A 19,128-nucleotide genomic window follows, 5' to 3' on the forward strand; every position below is an offset into this window, starting at 1 on the left:
AACAGTGCGAGTGAAGAGCTTATAAGTAAGAAGAGCAAAGCTAGAAGAGACAGAGAAAAGTAAAGTTAACCTCATAGAAAGGCAGGCAGCTGAGAGGGAGAACAGTACAGGAGCTTAAGGGGGAAAAGGTGTAAAATATCTGTAGCAGATCTTAGTGTTACCATTTAAGTTAAGGAGCAGCTGAAAGAAGAAGAAATTTAATTTTAAGAAAAAAAAATATATAGTTAAGGCAGCTTAGTAATCCCAAATCAAATTTTAATAATGAGGCCAGTGCAATGCAAGTCCTGTTGGATGTTGGACTTTTTAGATGATGGTTTGGAAGAGCCAGTTGTCTATGAGGGCTACATCTGCAAGAGATGCCAGCTGATCCAGCACCTCGAGCTCAGGGTCGCTGAACTGGAGGAGGAGTTGGCTGACCTGCGTTGTAATAGAGAATTGGCGGACTTGGCCCAGGTGTCCTTTAGAGATAGTGTGCACCCCTAAGGTGGCGCGGGAGGAGATTCCAGACCAGACAGGTAGGAATAGGTGGGTCACGGTCGCAAGGCGTAAGGTAAAGGGTGCACACTGTCCGGGGGCATCAACCCCAGAATTAGAAGTGTCTAACCGTTATCATGTCCTGGCGGAGCTGGACGGTGACTCTGATAATTCTGAGGTGGTAGGCAGGGTTGAGGAGCCCCAACGGGCCACCTCAAAACCAGTTCCCAAAAGAGAGAGGTAGTGATAGTTGGGGACTCAATCATTAGGGGATTGAAGCGCAGGTGTGCTCCAGAGAGAGAGTCTCAGACGTGTGTTGCCTTCCGGGAGCACAGGTGGGAGACCTCCTGGAAGGGTGGATAGGCTCTTGGCCAGAGCGGGGTGGATCCAGTTGTCATTGTCCACGTTGGAACAAATGACATACATAAGGGTAGTCTGTCAGTTCTGCGATCCAAATTCAAAGAGTTAGGTACCAAGCTGAGGAGCAGAACTGACAAGGTAGTCTTCTCCGAAGTTCTGCCTGTGCCACGCGCCAGTCCAGGTAAGATTGAGGAGATTAGAAGGCTTAACGCGTGGCTCAAATCTTGGTGCAGGGTAGAAGGGTATAGGTTTATGGGGCATTGGGACTCCTTTTGGAACAGATGGGACCTGTTCCGCGTGACGGGTTACATCTGAACCGGAGGGGCACCAATGTATTGGGGAGGCGTATGTGTAGGCTAGTCGAGGATTGTTTAAACTAGGGAATGGGGGGGCAGGGAGTTTAGGACAGGCCAGATTTAGATCTATACATGGAAGAACAAACAATGGTGTAGAAATAAAAATGCATAGTAATGTAAATTTTAAGCAAACACGTAAAGATAGAAGGATTAACACATTAAAAATAGCTTGCCTTAATGCTAGAAGTATCAAAAATAAGGTAAGTGAGTTGGAGTTGTATGTAGCAGAGCACAATTATGATATTATAGCAATAACGGAAACCTGGCTAAATAACAAAGATGGGGATGAGTGTAACATAGAGGGATACACATTTTTTAGGAAGGATAGACAGAACAGAAAAGGAGGTGGGGTTGCTGTTTATGCCAAACAGGAATTAAATGTAAGTCATCTTCAGTTGGATGATGAGCCCCATCTTAGTGAGGACATGTGGCTTCGCCTGGAAAATATTAGGGAAAAGGTCTCATTTTAGGAGTGTGTTATAGACCACCCAATTCAGACAGTAATTTCAACACACATCTTTTAGTAATATCAAAAGGCAAGTTTACAGGGGATATTATAGTCATGGGGACTTTAATTATCCAAATATTAACTGGGATAACCTTACAGATGGAGGAGCACAAGAGCAGGAGTTTTAGAAGTAATGCGACTGTTTTTAACACAGCATGTTAAAGCACCAACAAGGGGTGAAGCCTATCTGGATTTAGTATTCTGTAATAATCAGGATAGAATTGAGGGTGTAGAGGTGATTGAACCACTAGGGTCAAGTGACCATAATGTAATACAATTCTCAGTATTTTGTAAGAGTACAGATGCAAAGACTAAAATTGTTAAGTTGAACTTTAGTAGGGCTAATTTTGAGCAGATGCGACAAAGTCTAAGTAGGATAGACTGGGATAAGCTTTTAAATGTGGAGACAGTCGAGGAGCAGTGGAACAGGTTTAAAATGTTTTACATGTAATGCAGGACAGATACATACCTAAATTTGGAAGTAATAGGAAACTAAAAAATCTCCACGATGGATTAATAAAGATTTAAAAAGAAGTTGCAAAGGAAAAACTGCTGTATAAGGCATATAAGACTAATGACTGCAAAGAGAACCGTAGAGCGTATGAGAACATGAGGGCAACCATTAAGAAGGATATCAGAGAGGCTAAAAGACAGTTGGAGAGGAATATAGCAGATAAGGAAAGAAGACCCCAAGAGATTCTTTCAGTATTTTAGTAGTAAAAGAACAGTTAAGGAGGAGGTCAAGTTCATCAGGAATAGTAAAGGGAATTAAAAGATACAGACAATGAAATAGCAGATGCCCTAAACTTACATTTTTCTGAGGTGTTTACAAGTGAGCAAGTGGATAACCTGCCAGAGGTAAACACAACTACTAAGGAGGTACTGAGGGATTTGGAAATTGTAGAGGGAGAAGTGCTGCTCAGATTAAATAAGATGAAATCAAACAAATCACCAGGCCCAGATAATATTTATCCTCGTGTTCTTAAGGAGGCTAGTGAGTACATATATAAACCCTTGACACATATTTTTAGGAAGTCACTGTGCACTGGAGAGATTCCAAAGGACTGGAAAATGGCAAATATCATCCCATTATATAAAAAGGGTGACAGGGCAGATCCAAGCAACTATAGGCCAGTAAGCTTAACAAGCATCACAGGAAAATTAATGGAAGGAATTATTAAGGATAAGATTGAGCAACACATGACAAGGACAGGAGTTATTCTGAACAGTCAGCATGGGTTCAGAAGGGGGAGGTCGTGTTTTACTAACATGTTGGAATTCTATGAGGAGGCAACAAAAGGATACGATCAAAGTGGAGCTTATGATATTATTTATCTGGACTTTCAGAAAGCATTTGATAAGGTGCCACATGAGAGGTTGGGCATCAAGTTAAAAGAAGTGGGAATTCAGGGTGATGTTTTTAGATGGGTGCAGAATTGGCTCAGACACAGGAAGCAGAGGGTGATGGTGCGAGGAACCTCATCAGAACTGGCGATGTTAAGAGTGGTGTTCCACAGGGGTCAGTGCTAGGGCCGCTGCTATTTTTAATATATATAAATGATTTAGATAGGAATATAAGTAACAAGCTGGTTAAGTTTGCAGATGATACCAAGATAGGTGGATTAGCAGATAATTTGGAATCCGTTATATCATTACAGAAGGACTTGGATAGCATACAGGCTTGGGCAGATTTGTGGCAGATGAAATTTAATGTCAGTAAATGTAAAGTATTACACATAGGAAGTAAAAATATTAGGTTTGAATACACAATGGGCGGTCGAAAAATCGAGAGTACACCTTATGAGAAGGATTTAGGAGTCATAGTGGACTCCAAGCTATCAACTTCAAACAGTGTTCAGAAGCCATTAAGAAGGCTAACAGAATGTTAGGTTATATAGCACGATCTGTGGAGTACAAGTCCAAGGAGGTTATGCTCAACCTTTATAATGCACTGGTGAGGCCTCATCTTGAGTACTGTGTGCAGTTTTGGTCTCCAGGCTACAAAAGGACATAGCAGCACTAGAAAAGGTCCAGAGAAGAGCGACTAGGCTGATTCCAGGTCTACAGGGGTTGAATTATGAGGAAAGATTAAAAGAGCTGGCCTTTACAGTTTAAGCAAAAGAAGATTAAGAGGTGACATGATTGAAGTGTTTAAAATTATGAAGGGAATTAGTACAGTGGATCGAGACTTGTATTTTAAAATGAGCTCATCAAGAACACGGGGACACAGTTGGAAACTTGTTAAGGGTAAATTTCGCACAAACATTAGGAAGTTTTTCTTTACACAAAGAACGATAGACACTTGGAATAAGTTACCAAGTAGTGTGGTAGACAGTAAGACGTTAGGGACTTTCAAAACTCGACTTGATGTTTTCTTGGAGGAAGCAAGTGGATAGGACTGGCTGAGCTTTGTTGGGCTGAATGGCCTGTTCTCTAGATTGTTCTAATTATCATAATTATCTAATTCTAATAACAATATGATTTTTTTTCATGGGAACGGATTAATCATTTTCCCATTATTTCTTATGGGAAAAATTTGTTTGGTATACGTCCTGTTTGGTATGAGTCAAAGGGTCTGGAGCGGATTAAGGGCGTATACCGAGGTACCACTGTAATTTGTTAAAATGACATAAACAAGTAAAACTTGGAAAGGAACTGATTTGTTGTATAACAGGAATACAAATGGCACACGCTTGAGCAAGAAGATCAGGGACTTGCTGCGATTGTTTGTGAATAAAAAGATTAGAATATGGGAGCTTTCGTGGTAACTCAGGCCCCTTCTTCAGCTAAGTGGTAGATTGCTTGGAATAAAAACGGTTGCCCTTCAGGACATTTCTTAAGTTGGTCATCTGTTGGCCGCCTTGTATCTCATTATTGTTTTGTAGCCAGTTAAAAGTAATAAAGGAATTAAAGCATCAATTACAATTGTGACAAAAGAAGTTAAATTATTAGCCGCTATCAATGAAGAAAGTGGCGTGAATGAAACTCTGCATCCACTGCGGCCCTCCAGGGTCCGAGTGTGACTCCCCTACAAGTAGAGCGTTTGCTTTATCAGTTTACTTTCTGTTGGCTTTCACTGCTCAGTTTTTCTTTTAATCTCAGGGTCTAATTTTCAGTTTTTTTTTCTGAAGTTTACATAAGGTTGCTTCACTTGAAAGAAATGCGTTCCATGTAAGTTTGGCCAACAAACAGCCACACCAGGTTGTCACATGAAAATGAAGTCCACAGCAGGATTCTTTTCCGGCTATGCACTTAACTCTTTGAGGGCTGAATATTTTTCCCAAAAATGTAGTTTTCTGAAAAGCACGCAAAGCAATGGTTTCACATAAATCAACATAAAGCGTCTCTGTTGCTGCGTGCCGTGGCTGCTGTCGGTGCCTGCCGCGGCATCTCTGCCAGTAGCAGTTTGCTCGATGGCCAGCAGGAATGCATGGCGGACCGGCTGCCTGACCGTTGTCACTGGGCAGGTGGGTGGCGGTGACAGTCACAGTGAGGCGCAATCTGGTTTGAACTTCTTGTCCTCGTAAGCTATGGTCATACTGGTAGGCACACGAGCTACACAAATGTGTTCAGCTGGGAACTGATCGGCTGATGCTTGGTACCTCATGTTTGTTTTCAAACTCCCATCGAAAATTGGAGTCCGACAAGTCTGAGTGTGATTCAGGAAATTGAGGTCAACTCAATGAAGCTGACCTTCCGTCTAGCAAAGAGAATCAAACTAAACCGAGGTGGAGAGTTTAAAGCAGCTTGCAGTGGATTATCATCCTCTACCCTTGAATTTTGACAAAAGTTTTAACATCGCCTTGAAAGAGTTAATAATCAATTAATCAATAGCCTTAGTGGAATCGTCCAGGTTGGCAGATTGTCAGCTAGAAAATATTGTGTAGTGAAATACTGAAAATAATGTAAGGCCAAGTTATATAGTACTTCATGGTGCTGCTTCATGCCCTTACCCAGTTTAAAGAAGGTAGTACCCTGTACACTAGAAGAAGGTAATAATAATAATAATAATAATAATAACTCCTTACATTTATATAGTGTTACTCTCACCACTCAAAGCACTTCAGTGAGTGGGCAGCCACCACTAACGGGCAGCATCCAGCTGGATGATGCGATGGCAGACATTTTTGCACCACACACATTATCTATTAGGTGGCAAGATAGCCAGTTAGACACAAGGGATGACTAGGTGGCCAGAATGACTTGGCAGTGGTGGCCAGTTTTACATTGGGGTACATCCTGGTCTTCACAAAGGATGCCTTTTATGTCCACTTCGGGTCAGGATCTCTCATCTGAAGGACAGCACCGTTTTAACAGCACTGGGCCACATCCAGATCACAGGGTAAGCACCCGCTGCTGGCACCACCAACACCTCCTTCAGCGGCAGCCCACACTTTTCTGCTTAGCGTCAGGTGGACGACCTCTTCTGAAGTGCATGTGGTATGACTGCTGTATTTAAATAGACTTAAACTGCTTTATCCAACACAGAACTGAATGCTCCGGCCTTGAAAATAATTCTACAGAACACATTTTTGAATCAATCAATCAATCCATGAATCCCGTTCAGTCTGTCAGCATGTTGCTATTTTAACTCTGGTAATGCTTATTCACGTCCTGCCATGGTTTCCTTATTATGTCATCTCTTCCATAACACAAATTCTGTACTTTAAAAAAAAAAAAGGTTTTAAGTATCCATAGACATAGAATGTTATGAAAAAAAAACAAAAAACCATAAAGAGTGCTTTGTGAACCTTTTATTTTTCTGTCCAGTGTTAGTCATCAGCATTTTTCTAGCTCAGTTTCAGGACAGCAGAAAACAGAAAAGGAAAAAAAAAAAGAAATAAGAAAAGTCAGAAAGCTGCTAACTTAGTCATACATTATAAGCAGGCTGGTGACACGGAAGTCATGGCACCCTGAACACTTGACAGTAAGTCACAGAGATGCAAGCAATCCGTTTCATGCTTTATGTGTGTGTCGTGCCTCTCGTTTTTAGCTTCCCCTTTCTCTGACATTATACTTTGTGAGAAATAAAACAAAAAACAAATGTAACATGATGAAGAGTTGGGGTCCCTGAGAGGTCTCTGTAAAATGGCCGAAGAGTTGGGGTCCCTGAGAGAGAGGTCCCTATTTAATAGCAATGATGCTACTTTTAAATTCAAAAGAAATTGCAAAAGAAGTTAACGCAATCATTTACTGACTGACAGCGATCAGGGTGGGTTTGCTCCTGCGGGCTGTCTGGCTCTGATAGTCGCGGTCTGTGGAAAGAACGCCGACTTCCAGTTAGCCGGGCCACAAGAAGAGACAAAGCGTCATTTCTAGTCTTCAGAGGGCTTCTCCTCCACTCTAGGGCTGGACGAGGGAGGTCGGTTTGTCGCTGTATCTCATTCCTATTTGAGTTTCCCTCAAAAGCTAAACCTCTAAAATGCTCTCATAATGCACCTGTTTGACACTTTACACACTTATCTTTAGGATGTGAGAGAAAATGGTAATGATTTCTTAAAAAATATGCATACATAAATACATAAACACGTACAAAGTGGAGGAAACTGTAGAATGAACTCCGCACACATACAGGGAGAATGTGCAGACTCCATTTATAGAGTCGGGTCCTTGAAGCCGTGAGGCAGCACACTAAGCTCAAGCACTGCACCACAATATATTTCTTCAATGCAGTGAAATGTGCAATGAAATTCAGTGTATGTTTGTGACAATGTGGGTTCTACTCCATGCTCCCACTTCCCTTTAGGGAGCCTCTTGAAGCGCACACCGTCAGTAATGTAACCGGGTGAGCTGGACAATGAGGGACACCAAGCAAAGGAGAAGGTGCAAAGTGCAGACAGTGCTTTTATACAAAAAAGTCAAAATCAAAAAGTGTTCAACTAAATAGTGCAGTGCTCAAAACATCCATCCATCCATTATCCAACCCGCTATATCCTAATACAGGGTCACGGGGGTCTGCTGGAGCCAATCCCAGCCAACACAGGGCACAAGGCAGGAAACAAACCCCGGGCAGGGCGCCAGCCCATCGCAGGCTCAAAACATCAATAAATAAATAAATAATCCATTAAAATTAGGGTGAAAATGTGGAGGTTAAAATAATCCGATAAATATTCCATTTAAAAACAAGGTTAAAGAAACATTGGTTGGAAGCAGTCCTTTAAAAACCCAGTGCCTTCTTTAGCTGGTGGCTCCCTGCTTCTCCCATCCGGGCCCTGCAACAGGGTAGCCGACCTTCTCCTACTGGTCTGGTAACTTTCCGAGCCCTGGCTTCATTCGGCTCCTCCAGACTGAGACTCGGGTTCCCCAGCAACCAGGGCGCTCACGCTGGGGCTTCAACCTCCCAAGCCTCCGACTCCCGTGGCCTTATGTGGCGTGCTGTCCTCGATCGTGGTCACTCCTGCTCCTCTGAAAAACTCAGCAGCAGTGACCCAATCCATCCTCCCCCAAGTGCCAGCCAAACAGCCTTGCTGAGGGCACGCTTCCCAGCTGCCTGTCATTATTACAGCAAGCCTGCTATCGCTCGCTCCTCCACCGGCTCCTTCTCCAGCCTTCTGTCTTTTCTCCTTTTTAACCTCCGTCCTTCTCTTTTTATCTCTCCCTTCCACACTCCACTTCTCCTGTTTATAATGGGGACATGGCACAGGTGCGGCGTTAGCAGCTCGACATCAGTTATCAACACAGGCGTCCCATACCTGCGCACTTCAGTGCAGAAATGCCCAAGCACAACTCGTGCCTGGAAACTGCTCTGGCCACACTACTGTGCCGCCCGCTCTTTAAGCTGCAAGTGCTGAGATTATTAATTAATTAACTGGCCATTCTTTCTGAGCCATGGACCCTCTATATAACAAAAAAGTGACGGACAGCACACCTGTTGGAATTGGTTTCAATCCCTTATTCAGCCAGGAAGTTAGTAGAATGGAAGGACAGGGGGAGACAACCTGCCAAGGCCACTAGATTAGATTAGATTAGATTCAACTTTATTGTCATTACACATGTATAAATACAGGGTAACGAGATTCAGTTTAGCATCTAATCAGAAGTGCAAAGAGCAGAAGTGCAATAAATATAGTATGTGCATATTATGTACAGTTAAATCGATATGTACAGTTAAATGCGATATGTACAGTTAAGAGCACAGTGAAGATGGGAATAGATATATAGATATATATAGATAGATATACAGATGTTCTAAATGCGGATGGCAAATATACAGATGTACAATATACATGTATTTGTATGTACTATAATACTATAAGTACTATATATATATATATATACATACAGATGTACAACATACAGGTGTGTTATGTATGTGCAGTAATACTATAAGTATTGTAATATATACAGATGTACAATATATGATGTACAATGTACAGGTGTGCTGTGTGTGCACAGGTATGTACAGGTATGTACAAGGAAAAGAAGGAGGAGTAGTGTAGAGGATTAAGTGTGTGGATGTGAAGGTTCAATGGGGGACTGAGTTCAGAAGTGTGACCGCTGTGGGGAAGAAGCTGTTTCTAAACCTGCTGGTTTTAGTCGGAAGGCTCCGGTAGCCTTCTGGAGGGAGGAGCTGGAAGAGTTTGTTGGCTGGATGAGAGGAGTCCTTAAGAATGCAACGAGCTCGGTAAACATCTCTTCTTGTGAACGTCCTCAATGACCGGAAGTGGAGTCCCTATGATGCGTTGTGCGTTTTCACCACGCGCTGCAGTGCCTTGCGGTCAGCAACAGAGCAATTCCCATACCAGGCTGTGATACAGTTGGTCAGGATGCTCTCTATCGCACAGTGGTAGAAGTTGCCCAGTATGACAGCAGACAGTTGGCTCTTCTTCAGTGTCCTCAAGAAGAAGAGGCGCTGATGGGCCTTCTTGACCAGGCTGGAGGTGTTGTTTGTCCATGACAGGTTCTCCGAGATATGTGTCCCCAGGAATTTGAAGCTGGAAACCCGTTCGACAGCCATGCCATTGATGTGAATGGGGTAGTGGGTGTCTCCCTTCTTCTTCCTGAAGTCCACAATGAGCTCCTTGGTTTTGGTGGTAGTCAGGAGCAGGTTATTTTCAGCGCACCACGCAGCTAAGTGTTTTACCTCCTCCCTGTAATTAGACTCATGCTTGTCACTGATGAGACCGATCACCGTGGTATCGTCTGCAAACTTGATGATGGAGTTGGATCCATACATGGGCCTGCAGTCATGAGTGAAAGGGAGTAGAGGAGCGGGCTCAGCACACAGCCCTGTGGAGCGCCAGTGTTGAGTGTAATGGTGGTAGAGCAGTTATGGCCTGACCTGACATGCTGGGGTCTGTTGGTTAGGAAGTCCATGATCCAATTACAGATGGAATTGTTGATACCAAGATCCACAAGTTTAGTGATCAACTTGGAAGTGATGACTGTATTGAATGCTGAGCTGAAGTCAACAAACAGCAATCTTGCATAGGTGTTCTTATTGTCTAGGTGTGAGAGTACACAGTGAAGCGCTGTGGATACAGCATCCTCTGTACTCCTACTGTTACGGTAGGCAAATTGGTGAGGATCCAGTGTGGGGGGCAGGCATGTCTTGAGGTGTGCCAGTACCAGTCGCTCAAAGCACTTCATAGCTATGGGCGTGAGTGCTACTAGCTCCCCGGACATGATAGGCGGTAGCCTCCTTGGCGCTATCAGTACAGACACCTGCAAGGCTCATTGGGAACTACAGCAGCCTTGTTGTGTTCTGTGGGTGCCAACAGGGGGTGCTACAAGTTTGACTTCATTCCCATTCTTTAGACATTCTGTTTGACCCGGAAGTGCTACCCCCTGGCACTGGAAGTATTTTCAGGTCCAAGGTGAAAGGGTACCACTCTGCCACATCCAGGTGAGTCGGTGTCAGGATGAAGGAGAACAAAGCTCACCTGGAGGTGTGCAGGAAAGGAAGAAAGAAAATTGTGGATTTCGTTGGTCTGTAGTAGAAATGCTTTTTGTAAGGTAATAAATCACTTATTTAAACCTAGGACTTGTTTTAATGTGGTGGTATCTGAGGTTTGGGGTGCCTACTGGTCACAATATGTACTACATGTTTCTAGTTCTCCTTGTCTTTAATTTTGAGCTCTTGCTTTTTCCATAGTGTTATTTGGCTCACACTTTTGCTAATGCTTTGCTTTGCTGATTTTATTCCTGTTTCTGATTATAAACCTGCCTGCTCTAATCTGACCCCTTCAGTCGTTTGACTCAGTGCTTTGCACATTAAGTCACTGTGTGCAGTGCTCCATTTAACAACAGCAGTGTTTTCGATTACCCTCACACAAGTCCTTCATGTCTAAAACAAAGCTAGATTTGGCTTTTTTTTGGTACGGGCTGAATAATTCATGCATTTATTGTACTTCCAGTTCAACGTTCTTCTTGTAATTCTGTGTTCTTAATTAAAATCAAAGTACAAATTTCATTGAATGCAAAAAAGTGGAATCCTTTAGTATTTGTTTTACCAGTGGAGGAGGATTTTTGAGCCTGAAATCTTCATTTATCTTAGCAAAGAGAAGTCACAGCTTTACTGGCTATGTAGACGTTGTGGAGTCCCGAGAAGTATTTGTGTGCCAAATGGGCAGGTGAAACAAAACAAGTGGTTGCAGACGCAAAAGCACGGCGATTAAGTAACAGAAATAACAGTAGCCTTCGACTTCAGAAGCTATCGACTTATTTCTGGAATGAAAAGCTTCATTCTCTAGTAAGTCCTGATCCAACTGAGATCCCTCTATTTGGGGACACTGGATTCTTATCGGTCTTCAACCAAAAGGGGTGCCATCAATTGCCCTCAATGGGTGTTTTCTCGGTTCTATGGGGAAGAAAAGGGCGATACTTTTAGCAGCAGCGCTGTCTCTTGCCCTGGTAGGGTATTGCCTACCTTAGATGAGCCCGGAAAGTGATCTTCATGACAACGTTAAAACAAAACGTTTCCATGTGTAATATATATAAGTCAGTCAGTCAGTCATTCTCCAACCCTCTATATCCTAACAGAGGGTCACGGGGTTCTGCTGGAGCCAATCCCAGCCAGCACAGAGGCAAGACAGGAACAAACCCGGGCAGGGTGCCAGCCACCGCAGGACACACACACACACACAAGTACACACTAGGGACAATGTAGGATCACCAATGCACCTAACCTGCATGTCTTTGGACTGTGGGAGAAAACCGGAGGAAACCCTTGTAGACACGGGGACGACATGCAAACTCCACGCTTGAGGGAGGACCCGGAAGCAAACCCAGGCCTCCTTACTGCGAGGCAGCAGCGCTACCACTGTGCCACCATGTCGCCCTGTTGTACCAAAGTACCAAAGTGTGTTTTCCTTTTCAGAAATGCAAGGTTGAGGTTCTTAGCCAAACACTCAGAGAGTAGAGAAGCGGTTTGTTGCCGCTCATGTTTTGCAGTTCCTTCAGGATTTACTGCACTTTGAATAAGGGTATTTTTACCATCATAAGAGCAAAGGATGAAAATTGATGAAATGTAACTTTTTCAGTGTTTCCTCCATAGTGTCGGAGCTCAGCAGCCACAGAAATAAAACATGAGCCATTTCATTGAAGCTTTGTTGTTTGTTGTGATGATGGGCACATGTTGTGGGTCCTTAATAGTAACATTATGAGTGCTAAATGTGAGCCGCAAGGACTTGCTTTACAGGCCAGGCCCTGCAAAACCAGAGCACTTGACCAACAACTAAAGCCAATGTCATATTATGGGGCTTTTAGTCGCAGAGATATCAGACTGCGCCAACTGCAGTTGCCGATCTGGTTGCCGGACCATGTCAATATATATGACTGGGCCTGACAAATGTAATGACATTCCAGCGCAATCAGCGCTCTCCCCTTTGTCTTACAGCCAATAACATACTGCCTGGCTTACCCAGTGCTGTGTGAAGTGTTAACAGCTAAGGAGAGTTCAGCCACAGTCTCAACCTCTTTTTCATGTTTCCATTCGTTCATGGTATGTAAAGCACAAAACATCATAGAGATGACTCTTTGTTCTGTTTGCAAGGTCCAAAACACCTGCACTCTTTATTCCGTGTCTCTGCATTGTATGCATTGTACTTCCAGATGTGCTTCCATTGGCTGTCAGATCTCATGCACACAACTTAAGACAAAATTAACCCTAATTGGACTAATTGGAGGGACAATGTCAAAAATAAACAGAAACAGGAAAAAAGGAAAATAATGCAAGGGTAGATGACAATGCAAAAGAAAGATAAAAAACAACAGTGATAGAGAGCCTCAAAACAAGTGACTAATAATTTAGGGAAATATCTTAAGAAATGTAATCAATATGACATCAGGAAATGGAGGAACTGACAGTGTTCATTTTATAAGTGACTAGAAGAGAAAATGTAAACCAAAAGATTAGCAAGATTCAAAGCTGAGAGTTAATTCAAACTGTCGTCAAGCTGAGAAACACAATCCAAAATCAAAGCAGAAGCAGACAGCACAAAGTTCAACAACCCAGAAAATCACTTTGAACGGCACACCCGACAAACTTTCTTTGTTTTATCTTCAACCCTGGATGACTGGAAATGTGAAAATGTATACAGTCGTCAGCAGTGTCATCTCACCACACACCTCTGGGCTTCTCCAGAGAAACATCTGGGCAACCATAATAGCAGCATCCACAGAAATCAAAATGGAATCTTCATATAAATACCATGAAGAAATCTAACATCTCCATACTCAAAACCTAGGTAGATTAGAAAAAGGGCCAAATATTACAAGAAAGAACAGAAAATATGATATATTGATATAGTTCATCTGATATGACTCAGGCACCTGCAAGTGGCAACCTTTCCAGCAGCTCCGTGTACAACTTTATATTTCTACCTTTTTCTCTATTTTACTGATCACTCCTATCCCTTTCTTTTATGTGGACTCGTTCCCTAGACACTTTTTACTATTTTGTGAATTTACCCTTCGGATTAATAAAGTATCTATCTATCTATCTATCTATCTATCTATCTATCTATCTATCTATCTATCTATCTATCTATTATATAGTACCTTCTACATCTGTCTAGGGTGGCATGGTGGCACAGTGGTAGCGTTGCTGCATCACAGTTAGGAGACCGGTTCACTTCCGGTTCTCCATGCATGGAGTTGCATGTTCTCCTGTATCTGCGGTTTGCTCGGTTTCCTCCCACAGTCCAAAGACATGGAGATTCTAAATTGGCCCTAGTGTGTGTGTTCCTGTGTGGCTCTGGCTGACTCCTGTGTTTTGATTCAGCTGGATGGATATCTATCTATCATATAGTACCTTTCATATCTATCTATTATATAGTGCCTAATATCTATCTATCTATTATATAGTGCCTTACATATCTATCTATCTATCTGTGTGTTTATTATGGACAATTATTTATATTTATTTGTGGATCAGGAGGCATGTATAAGGAATAGTGGTTTAATGAACAAATTATGAATTGCTTATTTATTATGGAAATTCTGTACTTTATGTGTGGAGTAGGAGGCGGTAGGGCAATAGTACTGGGTAATGCAACATATTTATTAACTACATATTGCTGCTGTGTTCATGTTTTTGTCATTGCACAAAGTAAGTTAAATTTTCAATTTTAAAATAATCTATTAATGTGCTGGAGGGAGGAGTGTAAAGGGGAGTAATGGTGGTCTGCTGTATGGTTCTTTAGTTTATTCTGAATTTGGCTTTTTTTTTCATTTAAATGTGTATATTGTTATATTGATGTTTTTTTTTGTTCACATTAAAGGTTGTTTTAAAATAAAAAATATATATCTATCTATTATATAATGCCTCATATATCTATCTATCTATTATATAGAATTTTCACATCTATCTATCTATCTATCTATCTATCTACTATCTATCTATCTCATCTATCTATCTATCTATCTATTTCTAAAATATTTAAAACAGAAACATATCACAACAACAACAAATGTCAGTTAAAATCACTTTACCTCAGTCATTCCATTCCTTTGACCAGTCACGTAGTGGGGTGAATGAAGAAGTGAGCAAAAAGCTCAATGTGTGGGGAGCCAACCGGCAAAACTCCATTTAATTTGAAAAGAAAACAAGGAAAAGGATGCGATTTAGAGTGTTGCTTTTTGAGGTCACACTTCCCTGAGAATCGCTGGGCAGCAAGCTCTGGTCTTGACCTGTACATTAGCCAGTCCAGCGCTGAAATGAGATGTCGCCTTCCACGAGTATTTAGCTTTTATACTGGGTGGACCTGAAGAGGCAGGGTGTCCTTGGTATCATTACCCTCTGAGGCTGTGGAGGGGAAAAGGAGAGACGGCGTTAGCTACAGTGCCACCTCCTCATTTGGCATGCATTACAAAGACCATCTTGAAGTACCACAGTTCTCAAGGTCATTGTGTGAGGTAGAGGCACCCAAATGGGTTGGGGTGGGGGTCCTTGATAGGCAATCCTTGTAGTTTTAAGTCGGTTACATGCTTTGGTCCGTGTGCACCGTGGCATTGTTGAAGCTGTTTCTTCAAACAAAACAAATCTATTATCACTATGCAACACGCCTTCTGAACGCACTTCAGCATTCCTCCAACGGTGATGTCCCAAATTAGAAAAATATCTTCAGTGGGTGGCTAAATTTAGACGGATGGGTACAACATTGACCAGAAAATCTTCAGACAATCCTCAGACTGTAAGAATGCTTGAAAACATCCAAGCTGTAAGGCATCAATTTTGCAGTCTCCTAGACGCTCAGTGCAAACAAGCTTCTTCTGCCTTAGGCATTTCAACACGCTCTTGAGGAGGATTTTGCATGAGGACCATAATGTCCATCCATACAAACTGATGGTAGTGCAGAAACTCACAAGAGAAACTGGAGAGCCGAGAGAGTTGAGTGTGAAGCTAATCTCCCTGCATGGTGATGTTGGGCGGCCTTCCCGTCACTTGATTCTCATTTCTTCAAGTCGGTTTAAACACACTGACTTCAAAAATCTTGAGGCCCTCAAAGATGCTATTCGCGCATTAAATCGCTCTACTATTCCTTAAAACGGCCGAACGAGTGCGGAAACGCTCAGAATTCCTCTCAAAGAGTGCATCGCTAATGATGGCCACCACCTTGAAGACATCATTTTTAAAACACAGTGAAAAAAATCTACTTTGTATACCCATTCTTGTGTCGTAATGAAATTTATTTAATCTTGTAATGTTTTTGTAACATAAACGTTTGAAATGATACTTTTGGCTCACCATATTCAAAGAGAAAGCAACCAGTCATGTATGTGCTAATCTCACACAGTGCATGCAAGCTGAAGTTATATAGTTAAGGTTACCTTAGAGCGCATGGTCACCTTTCAACAAGGAAGTGCAGCTGAAAATGCTAAACAGCAAGTATAAAATGCAAAATAAAAATAAACCCCACTCTCAATACGCAATTGAACGTGAAATAATCCATATAGAGTCTGAACTCGAGGGACGAGTGATGTCAATCCTATAGCTCTTCACGCCTTTAACTCACCCCAATTAGTTTGTGTCCATTTTAGTTTTTACGATTTTTCTGCATACCTTAAACACTTGTACTGGTTATCCTTATATAAGTAAGAACGATTTTAGAATTCCTACCATTCTTGTTATTATTTGTTCTGTGTTGTAATGCTTCAGTATATACCTATTAATTTTGATGAACCTGTTTGGAAAAAATTTATTATTTAAACAATCACTACCTGTCACATTTCTGCCTCTCCTCAGGAGCAAAGAGGGTCTCAACAAAGCAAAGGAAACTTACCCGCCATGCTGAGCCATCTCACAAGACTGCATTGCTGTGCAGCACGCGTGCACAATCGCTCCTTCCGCTCTGCAACTTGATTGCCGCCACCTCTGTGGTATTCTTATGGCTGAAGGACAACAAGGAGTACCCAGGCTGCGCACACCGTGGGAGTCGATGGCTCTCTACAAGATGCACCTCAGTAAGAAGTTTAAATATGAAGTACCGTTCAACTAGATCATCTCTAAAGTAAAACTGACCAAAAAGTCTTATTATTGATGCAGAATGATGTGAAATATTATTTAGGGTGTCACTTTTATACTGAAGCACTGGATTAACATGAGGTTAGATCATTACCGTGGCACTACTAAAGTCAGGCAGTCCAGTGCGTAAGTGGAGTTACTCTGAGGGGTCGTGGATGGCAAGATATTCTGGGCGAGGTCAACGATGACTCAGGAATGCCCTCATCTCACCAGTACGTCTGTAAATTAAATGCTGACTGGCTACAGACGAGCTTAGTCCAAGAACTCTGCAGTAATGGCAGGTGTGTGTTGCTACCTAACTCTTCATTAGTGGCCAATCCTTGTCTTAAGTGAGCTCTTGTTCTTATTAGCTTCCTTGCTGTCTATTTTAGATTTACAGTATTAACACAGATACAGTGTGCTAAATTAGGTTGCATTTACACAAAAAAAGTATAACCTCCATTCAACTTAAAATTATTAAGTTAACCCTAACCCTAACCCTAACCCTAATATTTTCAATCTGAACCAATATACCTTTTTATCTTATTGAACCCATAATTTTTCAGTTGAAGCAAATCATTTACAGTGATTGGTAACTCACTTGTTTTATACTGAAGTAAATCTATTTTTTAAGTGTTACAATTTAAATGGTTTATTGGTCATAACCTGTTTTTATGCTATTAGAAATATTATGTTCATTCCTCCACATAACTTACTTTGGTACAAACAGATGTTTTACTTCGGGTTGAGATCTGAAACCAAATATTTCAAGCTACAACACTAAATGACTAATTTTAAGTTACTTGAAAAGAAAATTTATGTTGAATGATCAACATCAATGTTATACTTTTTTCAGTGTAATAGCCGATATTTAAGTTTGGTCATTTTTTTCTGCATAAATATGAGTGTGGAAAGACACTTTGTTACAGTTTATAACGTAGATGTATCGCAGCCCCTACCAGCTCTGCAGCTTCTCCCATCTGACTTCAATCCTTTTCTACTACAGGTATGCCAGACGCTTGCACAAGACAGTGCGGCGACTTGTCCCAGACTCGATGTCCGATCCTGCTGTCAGAAAGTGGCAGCGTAAAGGAGCTGCCATGGTGACTGCAGTAGCCTACCCACTTTTTAGAACAGCACCGCAGATTGAGGAGACACTGACTGAGTTCAAGCTGAGCCATGCCCAGCTACTGAGGTCAAAAAGAGAATGAGGACAGAGATGGAGAATGGACTGAGGAAAAACCCAATGAAAGCTAACTGTGAAGATGCTTTCCCACTTTGTGCGAAAGCACCCCAGATGGATCAGGTATGGCACAAAACCCTGACACCTCATTTGTTGGGTATTCTGCGACACTCACTTTTTCCCAACAGATGAGGACATGGCATTGTATGTCTCATCAGGAAGCAAGAGAGCAAGAGTCACAAACGTGACTAAGCATTTGTCAAAAATCCACAGTCATCCTTGGGATAAGACCAGCAAAAGATGACCACAGCCTCTTAACAATCAATTAATCCAGTGGTCTCACACTCTGGTCCTGGAGGGCTACATTGGCTGTAGGTTTTCATTCTAACCCTTTCTTAATTAGTGACCCATTCAGCACACCTTTCCTTTGTCTCCTCTGAGGTGAATTTGTATCTTCTTCTGTAGTGCTGGGGTGTAAGACGGGCTTAGCGTCTTGTACTGTGTGTTTTTTTCCTTTTGTATTTTATTTTCTGAAGCTGAGGTGGACTCATCCACAGTGGCTACAAGTAAGCGCTTGCTGGACATTTTTATAAGACAGCCGCCCAGCCTCATGCTGCTTGTGCGCCAACCCAGGGTATGATTTAAGATAACATCCCAGGGGCAGCTGGGAAAGCTCAGCCAGCGTGAGCCCCACACTCCATTCAGGTCTCCCCACCTGCCATGTCTTAGCATCAGGCTGCATTCGTTACAAGAAAAATCCCCAACCAAACTGGTGGCCACTCTCCTCAAGCATATTCATCATAATGGCATTGTTCAAACCCACAGATAAGCTGTGTATCATCAATATGATCCTAACTCCCAGTTACCCGGTAGCCCTCAAGACGGTAGGCCCCCATTTGAATGATTGAGAACACTTGTATAATAGATAGAAGAAGACAGACATATAACACTTCACCCTTCCCAGATGATTTCCTTACGCACACTTTTGGTGCTGCATTAGACGGATAGCAGGTCATCCCCAAATTGCCCATAGACCCCTTTTGGCATGCTGATAGATTCAATAATAAAGTTTAAAACCGCTGGTTTCAAACTGTTGTCCTGGAGGGCCACAGGGCAGCAGGTTTTTATTTCAACCATTTTCTTAATTAGTGACCTGTTTATTTTTGCGGTTAATTAACTTTTGAATTCATTTTAATCGATTTTCTTGAAGACTCAGACCCCCCAATTGTTACTTTTTCCTTAATTTCCAGCCAAACAATAATGAGATACAAAACGAGCCAACACATGACCAGCAACCTGTGAC

The 19,128-nt window shown here is 42.1% G+C and overlaps 1 protein-coding gene across 1 annotated transcript in view; it reads left to right on the top strand.

Moving 5' to 3' along the window:
* Window positions 1-16,433, top strand: part of LOC120519839 (hexokinase-1-like) — a gene marked incomplete at its 5' end in the record, with an annotated part of 33,645 nt that extends 17,212 nt beyond the window's left edge. The window contains one exon of the mRNA XM_039742622.1: window positions 16,385-16,433. Within this exon, the coding sequence (XP_039598556.1) occupies window positions 16,385-16,433 (49 nt within the window). The remainder of the gene's footprint in view (window positions 1-16,384) is intronic.
* Between the last annotated feature and the right edge of the window lie 2,695 nt (window positions 16,434-19,128).

The sequence above is a fragment of the Polypterus senegalus genome, unplaced genomic scaffold, assembly GCF_016835505.1.
Source record: "Polypterus senegalus isolate Bchr_013 unplaced genomic scaffold, ASM1683550v1 scaffold_1299, whole genome shotgun sequence".
In the NCBI taxonomy this organism is placed as follows: domain Eukaryota; kingdom Metazoa; phylum Chordata; class Cladistia; order Polypteriformes; family Polypteridae; genus Polypterus; species Polypterus senegalus.